We start from the raw sequence: 20798 nt of genomic DNA on the forward strand, positions 1-20798 counted from the left end.
GTTCGATAATTATGGCAAGCGCGTGGAGCGGTCGTGTGCGCTTGCGTTATTTCGCAGTCATGACGTCGATGTTAAAGTGCAATAGTTGCAATATAGTAGTCAACGAGTTGCTAGCGTTTGTACAAAACAAGCTGTGTGTGATGGATGAAGACAGTTTGTATAGGATTTGTGTCTCTTCGTTCTCCACCGAAGACATAACTAAATCGAAAGGTCTACTGTTCGCGGCTACGGATACGAGTGTAAACAAAATTAACAGAAGAGGTGAAAATAAAGAACAACGCGATATGGAGGACATTATTGCGCTTCTCAAATGCACCGAAACAGAAAAAATACCGGTCTTTGTGGCTCGTGACCTTCACCGGCTGCCTCCGGTAACGTTTGATTCAGTTGACGTTACGTGTTTGCTGAGGGACATCAACCAACTAAAATCTGATTTAAAGACCCTCAAACTAAACTACGTCACCCATGATCAGTTAGACGAAGTGAAGAACGAAATTGGCCAAACGAAAAATCATGTTCGCAGGATGACGACGCCGTTTTCAAACGTTAATCAGTCAATTTCAAATTTAAACGTCAACTGTAGGAGAGGTGCCTACTTAGATAGCGGTCCGATGGGGTTCTCGCATTTCGAAATCGACCGGTCACGGATAACGGATGACAACCCGTCTCACTTAAGCAGCGGGGAAAACATCGCACTATCTCTCTCTCCCCCGCACGCACAGCACAGTGAAGTATTAACGAGCTCCCACTCTAACGCAGTGAATCCCGAGGTGCGGTCTCTCTCTACGACACTTGACGTTTCTAAGCAGTCGACCGACCGCTCGGACGGTGTACGGAATGCGACCCCGGCCCCGTCTCTTTCTAAACCTGAGCGTGTGAGTGAGACACCGATAACGGTGAGTTGCGATGACAGCAAGATGGCGGAGAATGGCTTAAACGACAACCTGCCTTGCGAAGTTAGTCAAGATAACGTAAATACTATAAATATTTTAAATTCGCAACTAGTAGAATCGGTACAGAGTGAGATCGAGCGTAGACCAACTATGGCGGAGATGGTGAAAGAAGGCGTTTGGGAACAGGCGCAGTCGCGTAAACGAGTGGCAAAACAAAGGAAAAAACAAAACCGCTTCGTGGGACAGCGTGGCAGAGCAGACGCCCTACAGCAAGGGAAATTCAAAGCAGCTGAGCTGACGATACCGTTGTTTATATCTAATGTTCACAAGGACACTTTGGAAGATGATATCGTTGAACACATTAGAGTGAAAACAAATACTACAGTCAAGTTACTGAAGATTAACATGCTAGATAAACAAAAGAATCATAATGCCTACAAACTATACGTGCCGAGTGATAAAATGAGAATATTCCTCGATGCCAAGACTTGGCCTGAAGGCATTATATTTCGTCGCTTTGTGCATTTCAAGCACAGAAATATAAACAGAGGCAACTCTGAGGGAGAGAACACTGTCACTTAATATTAAATGGGAAATAGTAGAACGTGTACATTTATAAGTTTTAATTGTAAGAGCGTAAAAAGGTCGGTAGATAACATACGTGGATTATGTGCATTTGCGGATATCATAGGAATCCAGGAGACGTGGCTGCTTCCAAATGACATACCGTTTCTTTCCACCATACATGAGGACTTCGCCTATACAGCTACTTCTGCCGTTGACACTTCAGCTGGGATACTCAGAGGAAGACCCCACGGCGGCGTCGCGTTGCTATGGAGAAAGAGTCTGTTTCCCTCGGCGAGTGTAGTGGAGTGTAACAATAATAGGATTTGTGGTATTCAAATTAATGTAGGCTCTAAACGTGTTGTGATATTCAGTGTGTATATGCCGACCAATTCCGCTGAGAACTTGCCAATCTTTGTGGAGTGTGTGAGTACATTACATGCTATTATCGAGGACAGCGAGGTAGATGCTGCTTATGTGTTAGGGGATTTCAATGCTCACCCTAATGAACCCTTTCACAAGGAACTTATGAGTTTTTGTGAGGACAGTCAGTGGATCTGTGCAGACCAAGAAATGCTTGGGCCCGACACTGGTACCTATACATATGTGAGTGACAGTCATGGATGTGAGCGCTGGCTGGACCACTGTGTGGTGACTCAGGCGGCCTGGTCTACTATTTCTAAAATATATGTAATGTATAATGTTTATTGGTCTGACCATTTCCCACTAGTCATTGAATGTAACTTGGATGTAACTCATTCAAAAATATATAATTGTAATATTGATAGGTCAAAAGTTTTCTGGGGTGACAAACAACCTAGTGATATTATCAAATATGAATGTAAATGTAATGATTTGCTAAAAGTTATTGACTTTCCTACACAGCTCAGTGAATGTGCAGATAGCTATTGTAATATTGGTAATGACAACTTGCATAGGGAAGTTATTAATAAGTTGTATAGTGACATAATTTGTGCCCTTAGTTCGGCCTCAGTATTCTGTAAAAATGACTTGCAGAATAGGAAAAATAAACATATAATGGGTTGGAATAAACATGTGGGTGAGGCTCACAGAGAGGCCAGGCTTAGATTTCAGATCTGGGTGGCTAGTGGTAAGCCCCGTTCTGGTCAATTATATGATTCCATGTGTGTAAGTCGCAAAGTTTTTAAAGCTAGATTAAAATGGTGCCAGCAACATCAGGACCAAATTAAATTGGACCGGTTGGCTTCTTATCATGGTAAAAATGATTTTCGCAATTTTTGGAAGAGTACTAACAGATTAAATTACAGGCCGGGGCTCTCTGTGAGTATTGAAAATGAGACCAATCCTGTAAAAATAGCCAATTTGTTTATGAATCATTTTTCTGTCAAGTCTCCCCTTAGTGCAGAACCCAGAAGGGAGGTGGTAGGGTCAGCTGGGTCTGTGTGTACTACTAAAATTACAGCAAACCAGGTAAGTAAAGTAATTAAAAATATGAAGAGGGGCAAGTCCCCTGGGCATGATGGGCTTAGCATTGAGCATCTGCAACATGCTGGGCCACATCTGCCCAGGGTTCTTGCCATGTTCTTCTCACTTTGTATCAGCCATGCTTACCTACCACCTGATATGATTCGCACATTGGTTGTTCCTATTGTAAAAAATAAGACAGGTGACATAGCGAAGCTGGCCAATTATAGACCAATTTCTCTAGCAACTGTGGTGGCTAAAGTGTTTGACGCGGTGCTTGATGCTCAGCTTGATAGATATATACAAATCAGTGATGCGCAGTTTGGGTTTCGACCCAAACTATCTACTGAGAGCGCGATACTGAGCCTCAAGCACACCGTCGAATACTATACACACAGGAAGACTCCTATATATGCATGTTTCCTGGATCTCTCCAAGGCGTTCGATCTGGTTAACTATGAGCTCTTGTGGGCCAAGTTAGAAGAGGCGGGGGTCCCTATGGATATTGTGCATATACTTAGGAGTTGGTACTTGTGTCAAGTTAATATTGTCAGATGGGGAAAAGACATGTCAGAGGAATACAGGTTGGAGTGCGGAGTGAGACAGGGTGGGAGAACGTCTCCTAAGCTCTTCAACCTGTACATAAATGCTCTCATCGAGGAACTCAGCAGCATACATGTCGGCTGTCATATTAGCGGTGTATGTATGAATAATATTAGCTATGCGGACGACATGGTGCTGTTGAGTCCCTCACCGGGAGGGCTTGAAATATTGTTAAAACTATGTGAGAAATATGCATGTAAACATGGCCTCAGATATAATGCTCTTAAAAGTGAACTTATGGTTTTTAAGTCTGGGACGAAAAGTCCATCAGTTGTACCACCGCTATATCTAAATGGCACACCCCTTAAACGAGTGACATGTGTCAAGTATTTAGGCCACTTAGTCAATGAAAATTTGCGTGACGACGCAGATATAGATAGGGAACGTAGGGCGCTGGCGATTAGAGCGAATATGATAGCACATAGGTTCAGAGGCTGTACAGCTCAGGTCAAAATTACACTCTTTAGAGCCTACTGTACCTCTCTTTATAGCTGCAGCCTATGGGCTAATTATTCGCAAAGATCGATCAGCGCCCTAAGGGTTCAGTTTAACAACGCTTTCAGGGTACTGTTGCGTCTGCCACGCTTCTGCAGCGCGTCAGGCATGTTCGCGGACGCGCAGGTAGACAGCTTCTCTGCTACAATAAGAAGGCGTGCCGCCGCGACGCGTCGCAGAGTGCTTGACAGTAGCAACAGTATCCTGAGTGCGATAGCGGGTAGGCTCGATAGTCGCTATATGCAGCACTGGTCGAACCTGCACCGTTCCTTAGCTCCCTATGAAAAAATGTAGTAGGTAGATAGGTATCTAATAAATTAAGTACTAACATAGTCTAAATTACAAGCCCTGCATGTACATGTTTACTAACCTGTTATGGATTTTTGTGGTCCGAAATAAATGATTTTTATTTTTTATTTATTTATTTATTATTAATTAGAAACCGATTCAGTTTCTGAAAATTTTTGAGGGGCTTGGCCAGGTCTACAGCTCATAGAGCTGCTAGTTTATTGATTTGATCTCTGACTGTTCAGTGTTCACACTAATCGCACTATCGGCTAAAACGTCTTCCAAAAGAAAATACTTGCCCCAAGTAATAATTTAATAAAATACACATAGGTTTATCTGGTTTATCATAGGATAAAGTGTATATTTTACCATGTTTTACAAAATTTAGTATTCAGAAACACGTCAAATTTTAGTGATAGTTAAATACAACATTCATTCGTAATCAGAATTACTGACAATTTAATGCAATCAGCCCATAATCACTTAATATTAAATGAAAAATGTATGTATTGCAGCCGACGCAACAGCAACTCCTAGCGGCGACGTCATCCGGCGACATTCGCATCTTCAACCTGTTCAGCGGCGCCGAGGAGAACACTTACCAAGTGCACGAGTCCTACATCTACCACATGCAGGTCAGTCAACAGCGCCTCCTAGCGGCGACGTCGTCCGGCGACATTCGCATCTTCAACCTGTTCAGCGGCGCCGAGGAGAACACGTACCAAGTGCACGAGTCCTACATCTACCACATGCAGGTCAGTCAACAGCGCCTCCTAGCGGCGACGTCGTCCGGCGACATTCGCATCTTCAACCTGTTCAGCGGCGCCGAGGAGAACACGTACCAAGTGCACGAGTCCTACATCTACCACATGCAGGTCAGTCAACAGCGCCTCCTAGCGGCGACGTCGTCCGGCGACATTCGCATCTTCAACCTGTTCAGCGGCGCCGAGGAGAACACGTACCAAGTGCACGAGTCCTACATCTACCACATGCAGGTCAGTCAACAGCGCCTCCTAGCGGCGACGTCGTCCGGCGACATTCGCATCTTCAACCTGTTCAGCGGCGCCGAGGAGAACACGTACCAAGTGCACGAGTCCTACATCTACCACATGCAGGTCAGTCAACAGCGCCTCCTAGCGGCGACGTCGTCCGGCGACATTCGCATCTTCAACCTGTTCAGCGGCGCCGAGGAGAACACGTACCAAGTGCACGAGTCCTACATCTACCACATGCAGGTCAGTCAACAGCGCCTCCTAGCGGCGACGTCGTCCGGCGACATTCGCATCTTCAACCTGTTCAGCGGCGCCGAGGAGAACACGTACCAAGTGCACGAGTCCTACATCTACCACATGCAGGTCAGTCAACAGCGCCTCCTAGCGGCGACGTCGTCCGGCGACATTCGCATCTTCAACCTGTTCAGCGGCGCCGAGGAGAACACGTACCAAGTGCACGAGTCCTACATCTACCACATGCAGGTCAGTCAACAGCGCCTCCTAGCGGCGACGTCGTCCGGCGACATTCGCATCTTCAACCTGTTCAGCGGCGCCGAGGAGAACACGTACCAAGTGCACGAGTCCTACATCTACCACATGCAGGTCAGTCAACAGCGCCTCCTAGCGGCGACGTCGTCCGGCGACATTCGCATCTACAACCTGTTCAGCGGCGCCGAGGAGAACACGTACCAAGTGCACGAGTCCTACATCTACCACATGCAGGTCAGTCAACAGCGCCTCCTAGCGGCGACGTCGTCCGGCGACATTCGCATCTTCAACCTGTTCAGCGGCGCCGAGGAGAACACGTACCAAGTGCACGAGTCCTACATCTACCACATGCAGGTCAGTCAACAGCGCCTCCTAGCGGCGACGTCGTCCGGCGACATTCGCATCTTCAACCTGTTCAGCGGCGCCGAGGAGAACACGTACCAAGTGCACGAGTCCTACATCTACCACATGCAGGTCAGTCAACAGCGCCTCCTAGCGGCGACGTCGTCCGGCGACATTCGCATCTTCAACCTGTTCAGCGGCGCCGAGGAGAACACGTACCAAGTGCACGAGTCCTACATCTACCACATGCAGGTCAGTCAACAATAATAAAAAAATCCATCAGTAACGGTACTGATAAATCCGCTACTTGACGCTAGATGTCGACTACGAAATAACCCACAATTTGGTAAGAAAACTGATGTATGGAGTTGAAAATAGAGTTCCGGTTAATCCGGTTATAATATTAGCTGAAAATTGTTGAGCATTAGAGTTTTCGTTCGGCGAGACATCTATTGTCAACTAGCAGTACTGATAAATTCCGCTACATGACGCTAGATGTCGACTACGAAATAACGCGTGGTAAGAAAACTTATGTATTAAGTTAGTTATTTTTGTATGATTCAACTAATGTTTTATTTAACAGGCGAGTCGCGACGGCCTGTTGTTGCTGGCGTCCGCCACCACGACGTGGCGGCCGCTCTCCGCGCTCTGGAACATGAAGGAGTTCGAACAAATGTAAGTTACGGTGGAAAAATAATTAGGTACAGTTAGGCCAAGCTCACTCTGCAGCGCAATCATTTGATAAGCCCTTAAAAATATATATGTGTCTAACTCTAGTGGTTTTGAAAGATATATGTGTCTAACTCTAGTGGTTTTGAAAGATATATGTGTCTAACTCTAGTGGTTTTGAAAGATATATGTGTCTAACTCTAGTGGTTTTGGAAGATATATGTGTCTAACTCTAGTGGTTTTGAAAGATATATGTGTCTAACTCTAGTGGTTTTGAAAGATATATGTGTCTAACTCTAGTGGTTTTGGAAGATATATGTGTCTAACTCTAGTGGTTTTGAAAGATATATGTGTCTAACTCTAGTGGTTTTGAAAGATATATGTGTCTAACTCTAGTGGTTTTGAAAGATATATGTGTCTAACTCTAGTGGTTTTGAAAGATATATGTGTCTAACTCTAGTGGTTTTGAAAGATATATGTGTCTAACTCTAGTGGTTTTGGAAGATATATGTGTCTAACTCTAGTGGTTTTGAAAGATATATGTGTCTAACTCTAGTGGTTTTGAAAGATATATGTGTCTAACTCTAGTGGTTTTGGAAGATATATGTGTCTAACTCTAGTGGTTTTGAAAGATATATGTGTCTAACTCTAGTGGTTTTGAAAGATATATGTGTCTAACTCTAGTGGTTTTGAAAGAGTCTAAGGGTGGTATTCGACCTGTACAATTTCTTTGTCCGATGTCATTGCGTCTCACTCTCTCATTGAGTAAAACGTGAGACGCAATACACATTGGACAAAGATATTATACAGGTGAAATACCACCATAAGAGCCTCACTTGAAAATTCAAATGATTTCGATCCGCACGCAGATCCAAATGCCTGCATCGATTTTTTGTAAGATCGAAATTTTTCATTTTGCGACGATATTATTAGAGTTAAACCAAGAAAAGTCTGCAGAGATTTTGACAGCACACGCAGTGCAGGTGTTATTTTGACAGCACACGCAGTGCAGGTGTTATTTTGACAGCACACGCAGTGCAGGTGTTATTTTAGACTTCATACTTCTATGAAATTGTGACGTACAAATAACACTGGCCTTTTCTTGGTTTAACTCTATTAACTTCCACTCGCATAGTCGATTTGATAGTCTCTTCCTACTTACAGCTAATCGATACCGTCAACAAAACCCCTATAAGATTAACTCGATGATTCAAAACAATTTAACGATAGTACGTTTAAACGTGGGTAGATTTTAAATAAAAAAATTAAACTATAGAATAAACTAAACAAATGCTTCTAACGATTGCGTGTTTTGCAATTGCAAAGTTGCATCTTGAAAAGGTGTAATCTAACTTTTGCGAGTAAGTACAGTGATTTCCCCAGATGATCGTGCCGTATATAAGGTTAGACTAAACATTACCAAAGTACGCCAAAATGCTGTTTTTGTTGCATCATCTTTAAGCTTTTGTATCGATAGATCTACTATGAAAGCATACACCTAAATGGAACTACCAATTACTGTAACTTCCGCGAATTGTGGCAGAAAGGCTCATCATCATCAATATTTAAGAGCTATGCTCTTGTTGGTGGAGTAATCACTCTTCTTTTTGCTGGGCCAGCCTCCCTTGTACGACACGACAGAAACTCTATCTTTTATTTGGCTGAGATATGTGAGCCTGGGCCTTCCTCTGCGTCTTTTCCCCTCAATCTTGCCCTCCAGGTTGTTTAAAAAGAATCTGTCGTGCCGTATCAGAAAGGCTAGAAAGTAATAAATGGTTCTATTTCTAGGTTCCAACTGGACAACGAAGAATACGTAGAATTTTCCAAAATGTCCGACGACCGCATAATCGGCACGAAGGGCGAGACGGCCACCATCTTCGACACCCGCACGGGAAGAGAGCTGCTCACCCTCGCGCCCAGCATCTCCAACCAGTACGCCAAGAACAGAGCCACCTTCAACCCCACCGACGAGCTGGTGCTGTCAGGTACACACACGGACAGACAGACAGACAGACACCATCTCCAACCAGTACGCCAAGAACAGAGCCACGTTCAACCCCACCGACGAGCTGGTGCTGTCAGGTGCTATTCTCAATTCAAGATCTCACAATATGATTTTGACGCTCAGGGTTTAAAAGACACAAAACCCTTTCTATCCTCAATTCGCCATCGTCTGTGGGGTAAATACGGACAACATGAGCGTTGGTCTCGGTTATTAACATGCAACAGTGTCCTCTAGCGATTTATAAAGCTAATATGCTTTTAAGAATACTTTCTGGGATGATACTCATATATAGTTAGTTATCCATGCCGTAATCGGCAACGGCGACCCTAGCTAAATACTCATATAGCGTGTATAATAATTTCAATGCTCTAAACAGGCAGGCAGGCACAGGTACTTGAAAATATATGAAAATTGCATAAAACCTCGCAAAAATATCAGACGACACCGAACTTGAAGCAGGTTCGCAGCCTCATCACTGTACCTACACTATCCCTGAAGGCGGTCACGGGGGGTAAGGGGCGCCGTATCGCCCAAAACATGAACGTCTGCAATTACCCGCTCTCCGGGATTATCCCACTCTCCCCTAACAAAAGATGGGGATGAACTCTGTTAATGAACTCTGTGTATGTTGTGTTGCAGACGGCGTGCTGTGGGACGTGAACTCTGGCAAGGAGATCCACAAGTTTGACAAACTCAACCAGACGCACAGCGGCGTCTTCCATCCAAACTCACTAGAAGTAAGCATTGCTTATAGATTACTTTCAGCGCCAGCCCTGACTGTCATCTCTATAAACATAGAGGGCTTCTCGGAAGACAAAGCACAACTTCTCTCTGAAATGTGCCGCGACACGCATTGCGGCCCGCATGCCTGCTCGGAGCAGGATCTACGTGATGCGACAGACAGGGCGATAAATGTCGCTACCTTCTGGTCCCGTACACTCTGAAACCATCGACACGAGAAGAAGAAGAAGACTCACATTTAGCTTAGAGCACAGAATAAATAATAGTGCTGTCGTACAGAAAGGAAACTTCCTACAAAACCGAAGTTTGACAGCGGTTCAGGGTCGAATCATGCTGCCCCTTTCTAATGTATGGCACTATTCCTACCGGCTATTTAGGGTTGTCAAAGTTCAAGCCATTATCTCATCAGTGGTCGTGTACGCAAAGGGACGTCAAGTTATGTCAACTCTAATAATTGCTCGGAGCAATGCTGAGCCGAACGGAGCCGAGTTTGCCCGAAGTCAGGAGTTTGGCACCCCTGCTTAGAGTTGTAAACCACCTAGAAATATAGCAGCGCCATCTATTGTTACCCTCTCTGAGGGCACGCTAGGTGGCGTAGGATGGTGTTGCAATGAATCAAGTCATTTATTTTAGAAGCATGTCCATAGTTGTTAGTAACAAAATTTACTTAGAGCGAATGAGTACAAATACAAATACCATAGTCAACAATCCTTAGGCAGCATTCCATGAAAACGGTAAGCTTTTCATCTAGTCTTTTTTAACAAAATCCATTTCCATTATTTAAAATAAAACCAATTCTTTTTTCTTCTTACAGGTAATATCAAATACAGAAGTATGGGATTTAAGAACATTCCACCTACTTAGGACAGTGCCAACTTTAGATAAATCAGAGGTGAGTCTAAATTTATTATTTAGTTACGGCGTTTTAAACTTGTTAATACATCAAACAACACCTAACACCACCTAACACTTCTGGAGTTGCAGGCTACGGTGACTGCTTACCATCAGGCGGGCTGTATGCTTGTTTGCCACCGATGTGGTATAAAAAACAAAAAGAATATGTTGATTCATTAATAAAAAAACCCGCAAAAAGTTGACATTTCTTTTTTGTTAAAAATTCGAAGATGTACTCCTACCTTAATTTATTCTCTGCGCCTTATACGAGAGATTGTGCGATGACGCACACGTGTCGTTCTTGGCATTAACGTGTACGTGTGGCATTGCAGGTGATCTTCAACCCGACGGTGTCGGCGCTGTACGCCGTGTGCTCCGACCAGGACTCGGAGGAGCGCAGCCAGTTCGACACCAGCTTCAAGACGCTCGACCCCTTCGACTATTCCAGCATAGGTAAAAAAAACATAATGTGATTTTCGGGGAAATTTTTATTCGTTCACATTACTATTTCTGTAAAATTGTAATAAAGTATAAAATGTTTCGTCAAGTACCGACTCATTATTATTTTTTTCTTATTCTAATGGGTTAAAAAAGTTCCAGTTCTTAGTTACAGAATGTTGTTTCTGGTTTATCTATCTCGTTTTCTGTAACGATGTTTACGTGTACCTACACAAATACACATTATACTCGTACCCATGTTATTAGTAAAAATGTTCAAATTTATTCATAGCTATGTAAAATAAATGTTTTTTTTCGATTTATACGTGGGTTGAAGTTCTTAATCTATGCAGTTCTTTTTTTGTTTTATGTTTTTATTACAGTGAAAATAACTTTTTTTTTGACAGTCTATTAAATATATCTCGATGTAGAAATTGCTCTAATTTAAATTTTAAATAAAATAAAAACACAAAATTCCATTGAAACCCCTTCACATAAACGCCATTTGCTTTGAATTTTGATTGCCTATTTTGTTTGACAGCGACGATCGACGTGAAGCGCAACATCTACGCGCTCAGCGTAAACCGGTGGGGCACGCAGATCAGCGTGGTCGAGAACATGGGCGACTTCGACCAGATGCAGGAGTCGGCCGTCAAGATATACGACGTGGGCCGCAAGAGGGACCACGACGATGACGCGGTGAGTGTAGCGCCGAGAACGACCGGCGGCGTTAACCGGTGGGGCACGCAGATCAGCGTGGTCGAGAACATGGGCGACTTCGACCAGATGCAGGAGTCGGCCGTCAAGATATACGACGTGGGCCGCAAGAGGGACCACGACGATGACGCGGTGAGTGTAGCGCCGAGAACGACCGGCGGCGTGAACCGGTGGGGCACGCAGATCAGCGTGGTCGAGAACATGGGCGACTTCGACCAGATGCAGGAGTCGGCCGTCAAGATATACGACGTGGGCCGCAAGAGGGACCACGACGATGATGCGGTGAGTGTAGCGCCGAGAACGACCGGCGGCGTGAACCGGTGGGGCACGCAGATCAGCGTGGTCGAGAACATGGGCGACTTTGACCAGATGCAGGAGTCGGCCGTCAAGATATACGACGTGGGCCGCAAGAGGGACCACGACGATGATGCGGTGAGTGTAGCGCCGAGAACGACCGGCGGCGTGAACCGGTGGGGCACGCAGATCAGCGTGGTCGAGAACATGGGCGACTTTGACCAGATGCAGGAGTCGGCCGTCAAGATATACGACGTGGGCCGCAAGAGGGACCACGACGATGATGCGGTGAGTGTAGCGCCGAGAACGACCGGCGGCGTGAACCGGTGGGGCACGCAGATCAGCGTGGTCGAGAACATGGGCGACTTTGACCAGATGCAGGAGTCGGCCGTCAAGATATACGACGTGGGCCGCAAGAGGGACCACGACGATGACGCGGTGAGTGTAGCGCCGAGAACGACCGGCGGCGTGAACCGGTGGGGCACGCAGATCAGCGTGGTCGAGAACATGGGCGACTTTGACCAGATGCAGGAGTCGGCCGTCAAGATATACGACGTGGGCCGCAAGAGGGACCACGACGATGACGCGGTGAGTGTAGCGCCGAGAACGACCGGCGGCGTGAACCGGTGGGGCACGCAGATCAGCGTGGTCGAGAACATGGGCGACTTTGACCAGATGCAGGAGTCGGCCGTCAAGATATACGACGTGGGCCGCAAGAGGGACCACGACGATGATGCGGTGAGTGTAGCGCCGAGAACGACCGGCGGCGTGAACCGGTGGGGCACGCAGATCAGCGTGGTCGAGAACATGGGCGACTTTGACCAGATGCAGGAGTCGGCCGTCAAGATATACGACGTGGGCCGCAAGAGGGACCACGACGATGATGCGGTGAGTGTAGCGCCGAGAACGACCGGCGGCGTGAACCGGTGGGGCACGCAGATCAGCGTGGTCGAGAACATGGGCGACTTCGACCAGATGCAGGAGTCGGCCGTCAAGATATACGACGTGGGCCGCAAGAGGGACCACGACGATGATGCGGTGAGTGTAGCGCCGAGAACGACCGGCGGCGTGAACCGGTGGGGCACGCAGATCAGCGTGGTCGAGAACATGGGCGACTTCGACCAGATGCAGTAGTCGGCCGTCAAGATATACGACGTGGGCCGCAAGAGGGACCACGACGATGACGCGGTGAGTGTAGCGCCGAGAACGACCGGCGGCGTGAACCGGTGGGGCACGCAGATCAGCGTGGTCGAGAACATGGGCGACTTCGACCAGATGCAGGAGTCGGCCGTCAAGATATACGACGTGGGCCGCAAGAGGGACCACGACGATGACGCGGTGAGTGTAGCGCCGAGAACGACCGGCGGCGTGAACCGGTGGGGCACGCAGATCAGCGTGGTCGAGAACATGGGCGACTTCGACCAGATGCAGGAGTCGGCCGTCAAGATATACGACGTGGGCCGCAAGAGGGACCACGACGATGATGCGGTGAGTGTAGCGCCGAGAACGACCGGCGGCGTGAACCGGTGGGGCACGCAGATCAGCGTGGTCGAGAACATGGGCGACTTTGACCAGATGCAGGAGTCGGCCGTCAAGATATACGACGTGGGCCGCAAGAGGGACCACGACGATGATGCGGTGAGTGTAGCGCCGAGAACGACCGGCGGCGTGAACCGGTGGGGCACGCAGATCAGCGTGGTCGAGAACATGGGCGACTTTGACCAGATGCAGGAGTCGGCCGTCAAGATATACGACGTGGGCCGCAAGAGGGACCACGACGATGACGCGGTGAGTGTAGCGCCGAGAACGACCGGCGGCGTGAACCGGTGGGGCACGCAGATCAGCGTGGTCGAGAACATGGGCGACTTCGACCAGATGCAGGAGTCGGCCGTCAAGATATACGACGTGGGCCGCAAGAGGGACCACGACGATGACGCGGTGAGTGTAGCGCCGAGAACGACCGGCGGCGTGAACCGGTGGGGCACGCAGATCAGCGTGGTCGAGAACATGGGCGACTTCGACCAGATGCAGGAGTCGGCCGTCAAGATATACGACGTGGGCCGCAAGAGGGACCACGACGATGATGCGGTGAGTGTAGCGCCGAGAACGACCGGCGGCGTAAACCGGTGGGGCACGCAGATCAGCGTGGTCGAGAACATGGGCGACTTCGACCAGATGCAGGAGTCGGCCGTCAAGATATACGACGTGGGCCGCAAGAGGGACCACGACGATGACGCGGTGAGTGTAGCGCCGAGAACGACCGGCGGCGTGAACCGGTGGGGCACGCAGATCAGCGTGGTCGAGAACATGGGCGACTTCGACCAGATGCAGGAGTCGGCCGTCAAGATATACGACGTGGGCCGCAAGAGGGACCACGACGATGATGCGGTGAGTGTAGCGCCGAGAACGACCGGCGGCGTGAACCGGTGGGGCACGCAGATCAGCGTGGTCGAGAACATGGGCGACTTTGACCAGATGCAGGAGTCGGCCGTCAAGATATACGACGTGGGCCGCAAGAGGGACCACGACGATGATGCGGTGAGTGTAGCGCCGAGAACGACCGGCGGCGTGAACCGGTGGGGCACGCAGATCAGCGTGGTCGAGAACATGGGCGACTTTGACCAGATGCAGGAGTCGGCCGTCAAGATATACGACGTGGGCCGCAAGAGGGACCACGACGATGATGCGGTGAGTGTAGCGCCGAGAACGACCGGCGGCGTGAACCGGTGGGGCACGCAGATCAGCGTGGTCGAGAACATGGGCGACTTCGACCAGATGCAGGAGTCGGCCGTCAAGATATACGACGTGGGCCGCAAGAGGGACCACGACGATGATGCGGTGAGTGTAGCGCCGAGAACGACCGGCGGCGTGAACCGGTGGGGCACGCAGATCAGCGTGGTCGAGAACATGGGCGACTTTGACCAGATGCAGGAGTCGGCCGTCAAGATATACGACGTGGGCCGCAAGAGGGACCACGACGATGATGCGGTGAGTGTAGCGCCGAGAACGACCGGCGGCGTGAACCGGTGGGGCACGCAGATCAGCGTGGTCGAGAACATGGGCGACTTTGACCAGATGCAGGAGTCGGCCGTCAAGATATACGACGTGGGCCGCAAGAGGGACCACGACGATGATGCGGTGAGTGTAGCGCCGAGAACGACCGGCGGCGTGAACCGGTGGGGCACGCAGATCAGCGTGGTCGAGAACATGGGCGACTTTGACCAGATGCAGGAGTCGGCCGTCAAGATATACGACGTGGGCCGCAAGAGGGACCACGACGATGATGCGGTGAGTGTAGCGCCGAGAACGACCGGCGGCGTGAACCGGTGGGGCACGCAGATCAGCGTGGTCGAGAACATGGGCGACTTCGACCAGATGCAGGAGTCGGCCGTCAAGATATACGACGTGGGCCGCAAGAGAGACCACGACGATGATGCGGTGAGTGTAGCGCCGAGAACGACCGGCGGCGTGAACCGGTGGGGCACGCAGATCAGCGTGGTCGAGAACATGGGCGACTTCGACCAGATGCAGGAGTCGGCCGTCAAGATATACGACGTGGGCCGCAAGAGGGACCACGACGATGATGCGGTGAGTGTAGCGCCGAGAACGACCGGCGGCGTGAACATGGCCACATCGACCAGATACATGATGCGTATTGCTCAAACACCTAAGAAGTACCTTGGTGAAGTCTGTGCGGAAGAGTCGTGGAATGAACGACTCTTCTCTTTCCGCACAGACTATGTGATATTGATTTTGTGCAAATTGTGGCGGAAGTAACAGTGATGGAAATGAACAATAATGATGTTGTGTGTGCAGGAGGAGGAGGAGGAGGAGGAGATGGCGGGCGGCTCCGAGAACGACGACAACTCCGACTCCGGCTCCGGCGACGACGAAGGTCAATAAATAACATAAAATATAAAATATTATAGGACATTCTTACACAGATCGACTAAGTCCCACAGTAAGCTCAAGAAGGCTTGTGTTGTGGGTACTCAGACAACAATTTCATCATCATCATTGGCCACATCATCTGTTGTAGATGCTTGTTGCGCCGCTTGTGTGTTTATGAGGTCCCGTTGATGGCTATAAAATATCTCTGTCATCACACAAATCTGTGTCATCACACAAATAAATGCCCTTACTGGGATTCGAACCCAGGACCATCGGCTTCACAGGCAGAGTCACTAGTCACTACCCACTAGGCCAGACCGGTCGTCAAAAGGTCAGCTCATTAATACAATACCTTTTGTTGTATTTGGGAAGGGCACGAGTGAAACAACCGATGGCTATAGACACACTGCTTTATTGCACATGTACGTACGTAGTAATGGACGCGGGGTGGTGCGCTCACGCACACATACATAACAATCCTCCCCATAGTTTACAACTAGACTAAATACAAAGATTACTTAAAATAGGGTTTATAATTAACTTTGGGACGGTTTCGTTTGACTCTGTCCTGGCCGACAGTGGTAGCCGGGTTGGGTACACTTGGATCATCTGGCCCTTCTACTGGGGTGTCGTCCGACTCGGCGTCCTCGAACCGTTCCTGTGGGTCGTCGTCGGGCGGCGGCATAGGATCTGTTAATTCGGCGCCTTCTGGGCTTCGATCGGCTATTTGACCGCCTTCTCCTCCCTCACTATTTTGCACTTCGCTGCCGGTAGTAGTACCCGTCGAGGAAATGTTTTGTTCTGATGAGAATAAATCTTCTAGAGAGATGTCATCTAGAAACGAACCGTCCTCTTTTCCCTTGTATAACATTAATTGATCTTTATGTTTTTTATGCTTATCTAAATGCTCACAATCTTTTACTAAATATACCACTTTTCCCAACTTTTCCAAAATTATACCCTTACACCATGTAAACTTATTAGTATTAAAGTTTTTTTTATATAAAACTTTATCGCCTATATTAAATTCTTGTTTATTTTTACCACTATACGCCTTACTCTGTAAACACTGTTGATTTTTTACATAATTATCCAATGACGTGTGCGAGGTGGACGCAGTCGAAGGGTTAAGTAAATCTAGGCGTGTCCGAAGTTTGCGGCCGAAAACTAATTGAGCAGGCGAGTGCCCCGTCGTGGAATGTATTGAATTCCTGTAGTCAAAAAGAAATTTTTGTAACTTATTATTACAATCTTTAATATTTCGACTATTTATTAAACAGGATTTAATTCCCTTTTTGACTATTTTCACGGAGCTCTCTGCCTGCCCATTGCTAGCCGGGTGGTACGCCGGTGACGTCACCGGTGTTATGCCGTTCAACAAACAAAAATCCTTAAACTCTTGTGACGTAAATGCGCACCCGTTGTCACTACCTATCACTTGCGGTAACCCGAACCTAGCCATGAACTCGTACAACTTTTCGCACACCGCCGACGTGTTAGTGCCGTTTTTCATATTATAGACCTCAACCCATTTACTATGAGCATCTACGATCACTAGGTAGGTGTTGCCATTAATTGGCCCCAAAAAATCTAAATGGATCCTCGTAAAAGGATCCGTAGGGAATTTCCAAGGAGCTAAAGGTGCACGACTGGGTGCCGGCCTCAACTTAATACAAGTTTCACAAGAACCTATCATTTGTTCAATCTTTTCGTCGATCTTAGGAAACCAAAATTTGGACCGAGCCTCCGCTTTGGTTTTTACTATTCCTAAGTGAGAATTATGTAACTCTGATAACGCGCGTGACTGCAAAGTCGCAGGAATTACGACCTTATGGCCTCTCATCAAACAGCCGTTTTCATATGATAACTGCAATCTACATTGGAAATAGGGTTTTAACTTATCGTCGTTAATTTTCTTAGGCCAGCCTTTACAAACGTAACCTATCACCTTACTTAAATCTGGGTCAGCCTTTGTTTGATTACGCAACTCGTCTGTAGTTAACGGTAAGCATCCTTCGATAACAAAATTGATGTATGACGCACGATCATCTGCTATGAACGGGTCTAGTCCCTCCCCGCGCGCGCGCACCCGCTGTGGCCCTTCGCTGTTATCGCCGTTGTCAGGTAAACAAGCTCGAGACAGATAATCTGCACTATTCATGGCACTCCGGATATACTCAATTTTATAATTATATGCGCTTAAAAAAATTGCATACCTTTGCAACCGATTAGCCGTAACTTCGGGAATGCCCTTATACGGCCCGAAAATGGAGATTAGAGGTTTATGATCGGTACGTAAAGTAAAGGGCACCGACCTCCCAAATAAATACTGATGGTAGCGTTTAACTGCGAACACGATTGCCGTGGCTTCTTTTTGAAGTTGCGAATAATTTTTTTCTGCCGCGTTAAGCGTACGCGAAGCGAATGAAATAGGCCTTTCACTGTTATCTGGCTGTATTTGACTCAAAATGGCACCAAGGCCGTGAGGTGATGCGTCAACGGTCAAAACTAGATTAGCATTTGGGTCAAAATGGGCTAAAAATTGTTCCGAGGCCAGGCTTTTTTTTATTTTTTCAAATGCTTGGTCATGCTCCTCTCTCCAACACCACTTAACCCCTTTCTTCAACAAATCATACAACGGTGAAAGTATCATGGATGCCCCTTGCACAAAATTACGGTAGTAATTTACTAAACCTAAAAATGATTGTAATTTATTTACATTGGTCGGTACAGGCGCTTCCAGGATTGCTTTCACCTTGTCGGGTGATTTGTGAAGCCCGTTTTTATCTATTATATAACCTAAGTATTGCACTTGCTCCTGAAAAAATACGCATTTTTCTTTTTGCAAAGTTAACCCTGCGTTTTCCAATCTTTTTAAAACTGCGTTTAATCTTTGCAAATGTTCCGTGTCGTCTTTACCGGTTATTAATATATCGTCCAGTAAACACAGTACTCCTTCCATACCACTAAGCAAATTATCAATCGCGCGCTGAAATATAGCCGGGGCACTAGCCAACCCAAAAACTAAGCGTGTGTAGAAAAATAAACCACGATGCGTATTTATGCAGGTAAGATGCTGGGACTCCGGCTTTAACTCAAGCTGAGTGTACGCGGAAGATAAATCTAGCTTTGAGAACGTTTGTCCTCCGTGTAATTTAGTGAACAGCTCTTTAATTGTGGGTAATGGATATTGTTCCACACACAGCTGCTTATTAATGCTGACCGAGTAATCTGCACAAATACGCATGGTGCCATTATTTTTTAACACCGGAACTATTGGAGATGCGTATTCCGAATACTCAACAGGCTTTAATACACCTAGACTTACTAAGCGGTCTATTTCTTTGTCTACTTTTCCCTTTAGAGCAAATGCTAACGGTCGCGCCTTGAAAAAAACCGGTTTCGCGTCTGGTTTAAGCTGCAACCCGACTTTGTACTTATTAAATAGGCCTAAATCATCTGAAAACACTGCCGGATAATTACTTTGCAATATTTCCAGTTTATCCCGTTTTTGCGTACAGTAATTAACTGGTGTTGTCATTTCTAAGTTAAATGCTGAAATGAAATCTCGACCTAAAATCGGCGGGCCACCATTGCGAATAATGTAAACATCAATCAGCTGTGTGCGTCCCGCGTATTCTATGGACATTGGCGCCATACCTATGGAGGCCAGGTTACCGCCGTTATATGACGCCAGATTTTTCTTAGGCGCGCAAACCGTCACTTTAGAGAAATGCTTGTTGAATAGCCGCGGCGACATCGCCGTGACCGCTGCCCCGCTATCAATTTCAAACTGTAACGGCACGCCTTGTACGGTCACCCATTCTAACATGGGTTCCCCCTTTATGGAACGAATATTAAACAACTTACCGTCGTCTCCCTCGCTCACGTCATTCGCCATAATGCACTTTACTGATTTGCACATTTTTTTTAAATGGCCTTTACCGCGGCATTTCTTGCATCGATAATTAGAAAAACGACATTCGGCCGTCTTATGGTTTGAATAACCGCACACCGCACATTTTTCACGGGCCGAATCCTTGGTCTCGCTGGTGATCTTGAACAGCTGGTCGCTCGTCGAGGCCGTTTGTCCCGCACCCGCCGACACCTCCCGCGCGCAGCGCACCGCGTTAGCCAACTCCACCGCCTTGGTAAGCGTCAGCTCCTTGAGGTCCTGCGTGAAAACCTTGTCCCGCTCCCGTCCCGGCAGCATGCCCATCATAAATCTGTCGCGAAGAACTTCCTCTACGTTTGTGAAGTCGCAATCCGCTGACAAACCACGTAGCCTTGCCGCCCATTGGGTATGCGTCTCTCCGTTTTGTTGAACGGCCGAATAGAATTTGTACCGTTCACTAAACCCAAACACCTTTGGAACAAAGTGGTTTTCCAACAATTTTAATACATCTTCGTACGGCACTTCTTCAATCTTCTTGGGCAACGCTAAGTCCGCTGCGAGTTTGTAAGTACCGTCAATGAGTGTGCTAAGTAATATCGCTCGCCTTTGTTCGCCTCCCGCGTCTGACGTCGCATTTATTTTATTTGCCACAAACCATTGCAATAAGCGTGATTTAAACGTTTTCCATGTCTGCGAATGGTGATCAAAAGTAGGCAAAATTCCGAAATGCGCACTGGTAGACATTTTTATTTTCGCGTAGGTAGATCGCCGCCAATGTTGTATTTGGGAAGGGCACGAGTGAAACAACCGATGGCTATAGACACACTGCTTTATTGCACATGTACGTACGTAGTAATGGACGCGGGGTGGTGCGCTCACGCACACATACATAACACCTTTGCTATTTCTTTCCGTACACAGGTTATTAGAAAGAGATATAAGTATAAGCATAGACTGCTCATTCCATACATCGGTTTTCTTACCAAAACGCGGGTTATTTCGTAGTCGACATCTAGCGTCAAGTACCGGATTTATCAGTACCGCTACTTGACACCAGATGTCACGAGTGTCGCGACTGAAGAAAAATTTATTGCTAAAACAATTTACAACTAATATTACAAGCAGAAGGAGTGGAAAATAGA

At 47.4% G+C, this 20798-nt stretch overlaps 2 protein-coding genes across 2 annotated transcripts in view; one reads left to right on the plus strand and one right to left on the minus strand.

Annotated features, from left to right (window-relative positions):
* The window catches only part of LOC134803419 (protein mahjong), a 58985-nt gene that overhangs the window by 37215 nt on the left and 972 nt on the right, over positions 1 to 20798 (plus strand). Inside the window, exons 25-32 of the mRNA XM_063776239.1 lie at positions 4805 to 4924; positions 6696 to 6787; positions 8570 to 8766; positions 9426 to 9523; positions 10342 to 10419; positions 10754 to 10874; positions 11401 to 11558; positions 15687 to 15765. Of these exons, the coding sequence (XP_063632309.1) occupies positions 4805 to 4924; positions 6696 to 6787; positions 8570 to 8766; positions 9426 to 9523; positions 10342 to 10419; positions 10754 to 10874; positions 11401 to 11558; positions 15687 to 15765 (943 nt within the window). The remainder of the gene's footprint in view (positions 1 to 4804; positions 4925 to 6695; positions 6788 to 8569; positions 8767 to 9425; positions 9524 to 10341; positions 10420 to 10753; positions 10875 to 11400; positions 11559 to 15686; positions 15766 to 20798) is intronic.
* LOC134803378 (uncharacterized) lies at positions 16691 to 20488 on the minus strand. Its single transcript, XM_063776191.1, has 2 exons — positions 19632 to 20488; positions 16691 to 16821 (listed from the first exon to the last, which is right to left on the minus strand). The coding sequence occupies exons 1-2, from the start codon at positions 20398 to 20400 to the stop codon at positions 16817 to 16819; spliced, it is 774 nt and encodes a 257-aa protein (XP_063632261.1). The 5' UTR covers positions 20401 to 20488; the 3' UTR covers positions 16691 to 16816.

Source organism: Cydia splendana, chromosome 26 (assembly GCF_910591565.1).
Source record: "Cydia splendana chromosome 26, ilCydSple1.2, whole genome shotgun sequence".
Lineage (NCBI taxonomy): Eukaryota > Metazoa > Arthropoda > Insecta > Lepidoptera > Tortricidae > Cydia > Cydia splendana.

What these genes read in the sequence shown, in the direction of transcription:
- LOC134803378 (XM_063776191.1), bottom strand. Translation starts at nt 20,400, where the DNA reads ATGTCTACCAGTGCGCATTTCGGAATTTTGCCTACTTTTGATCACCAT.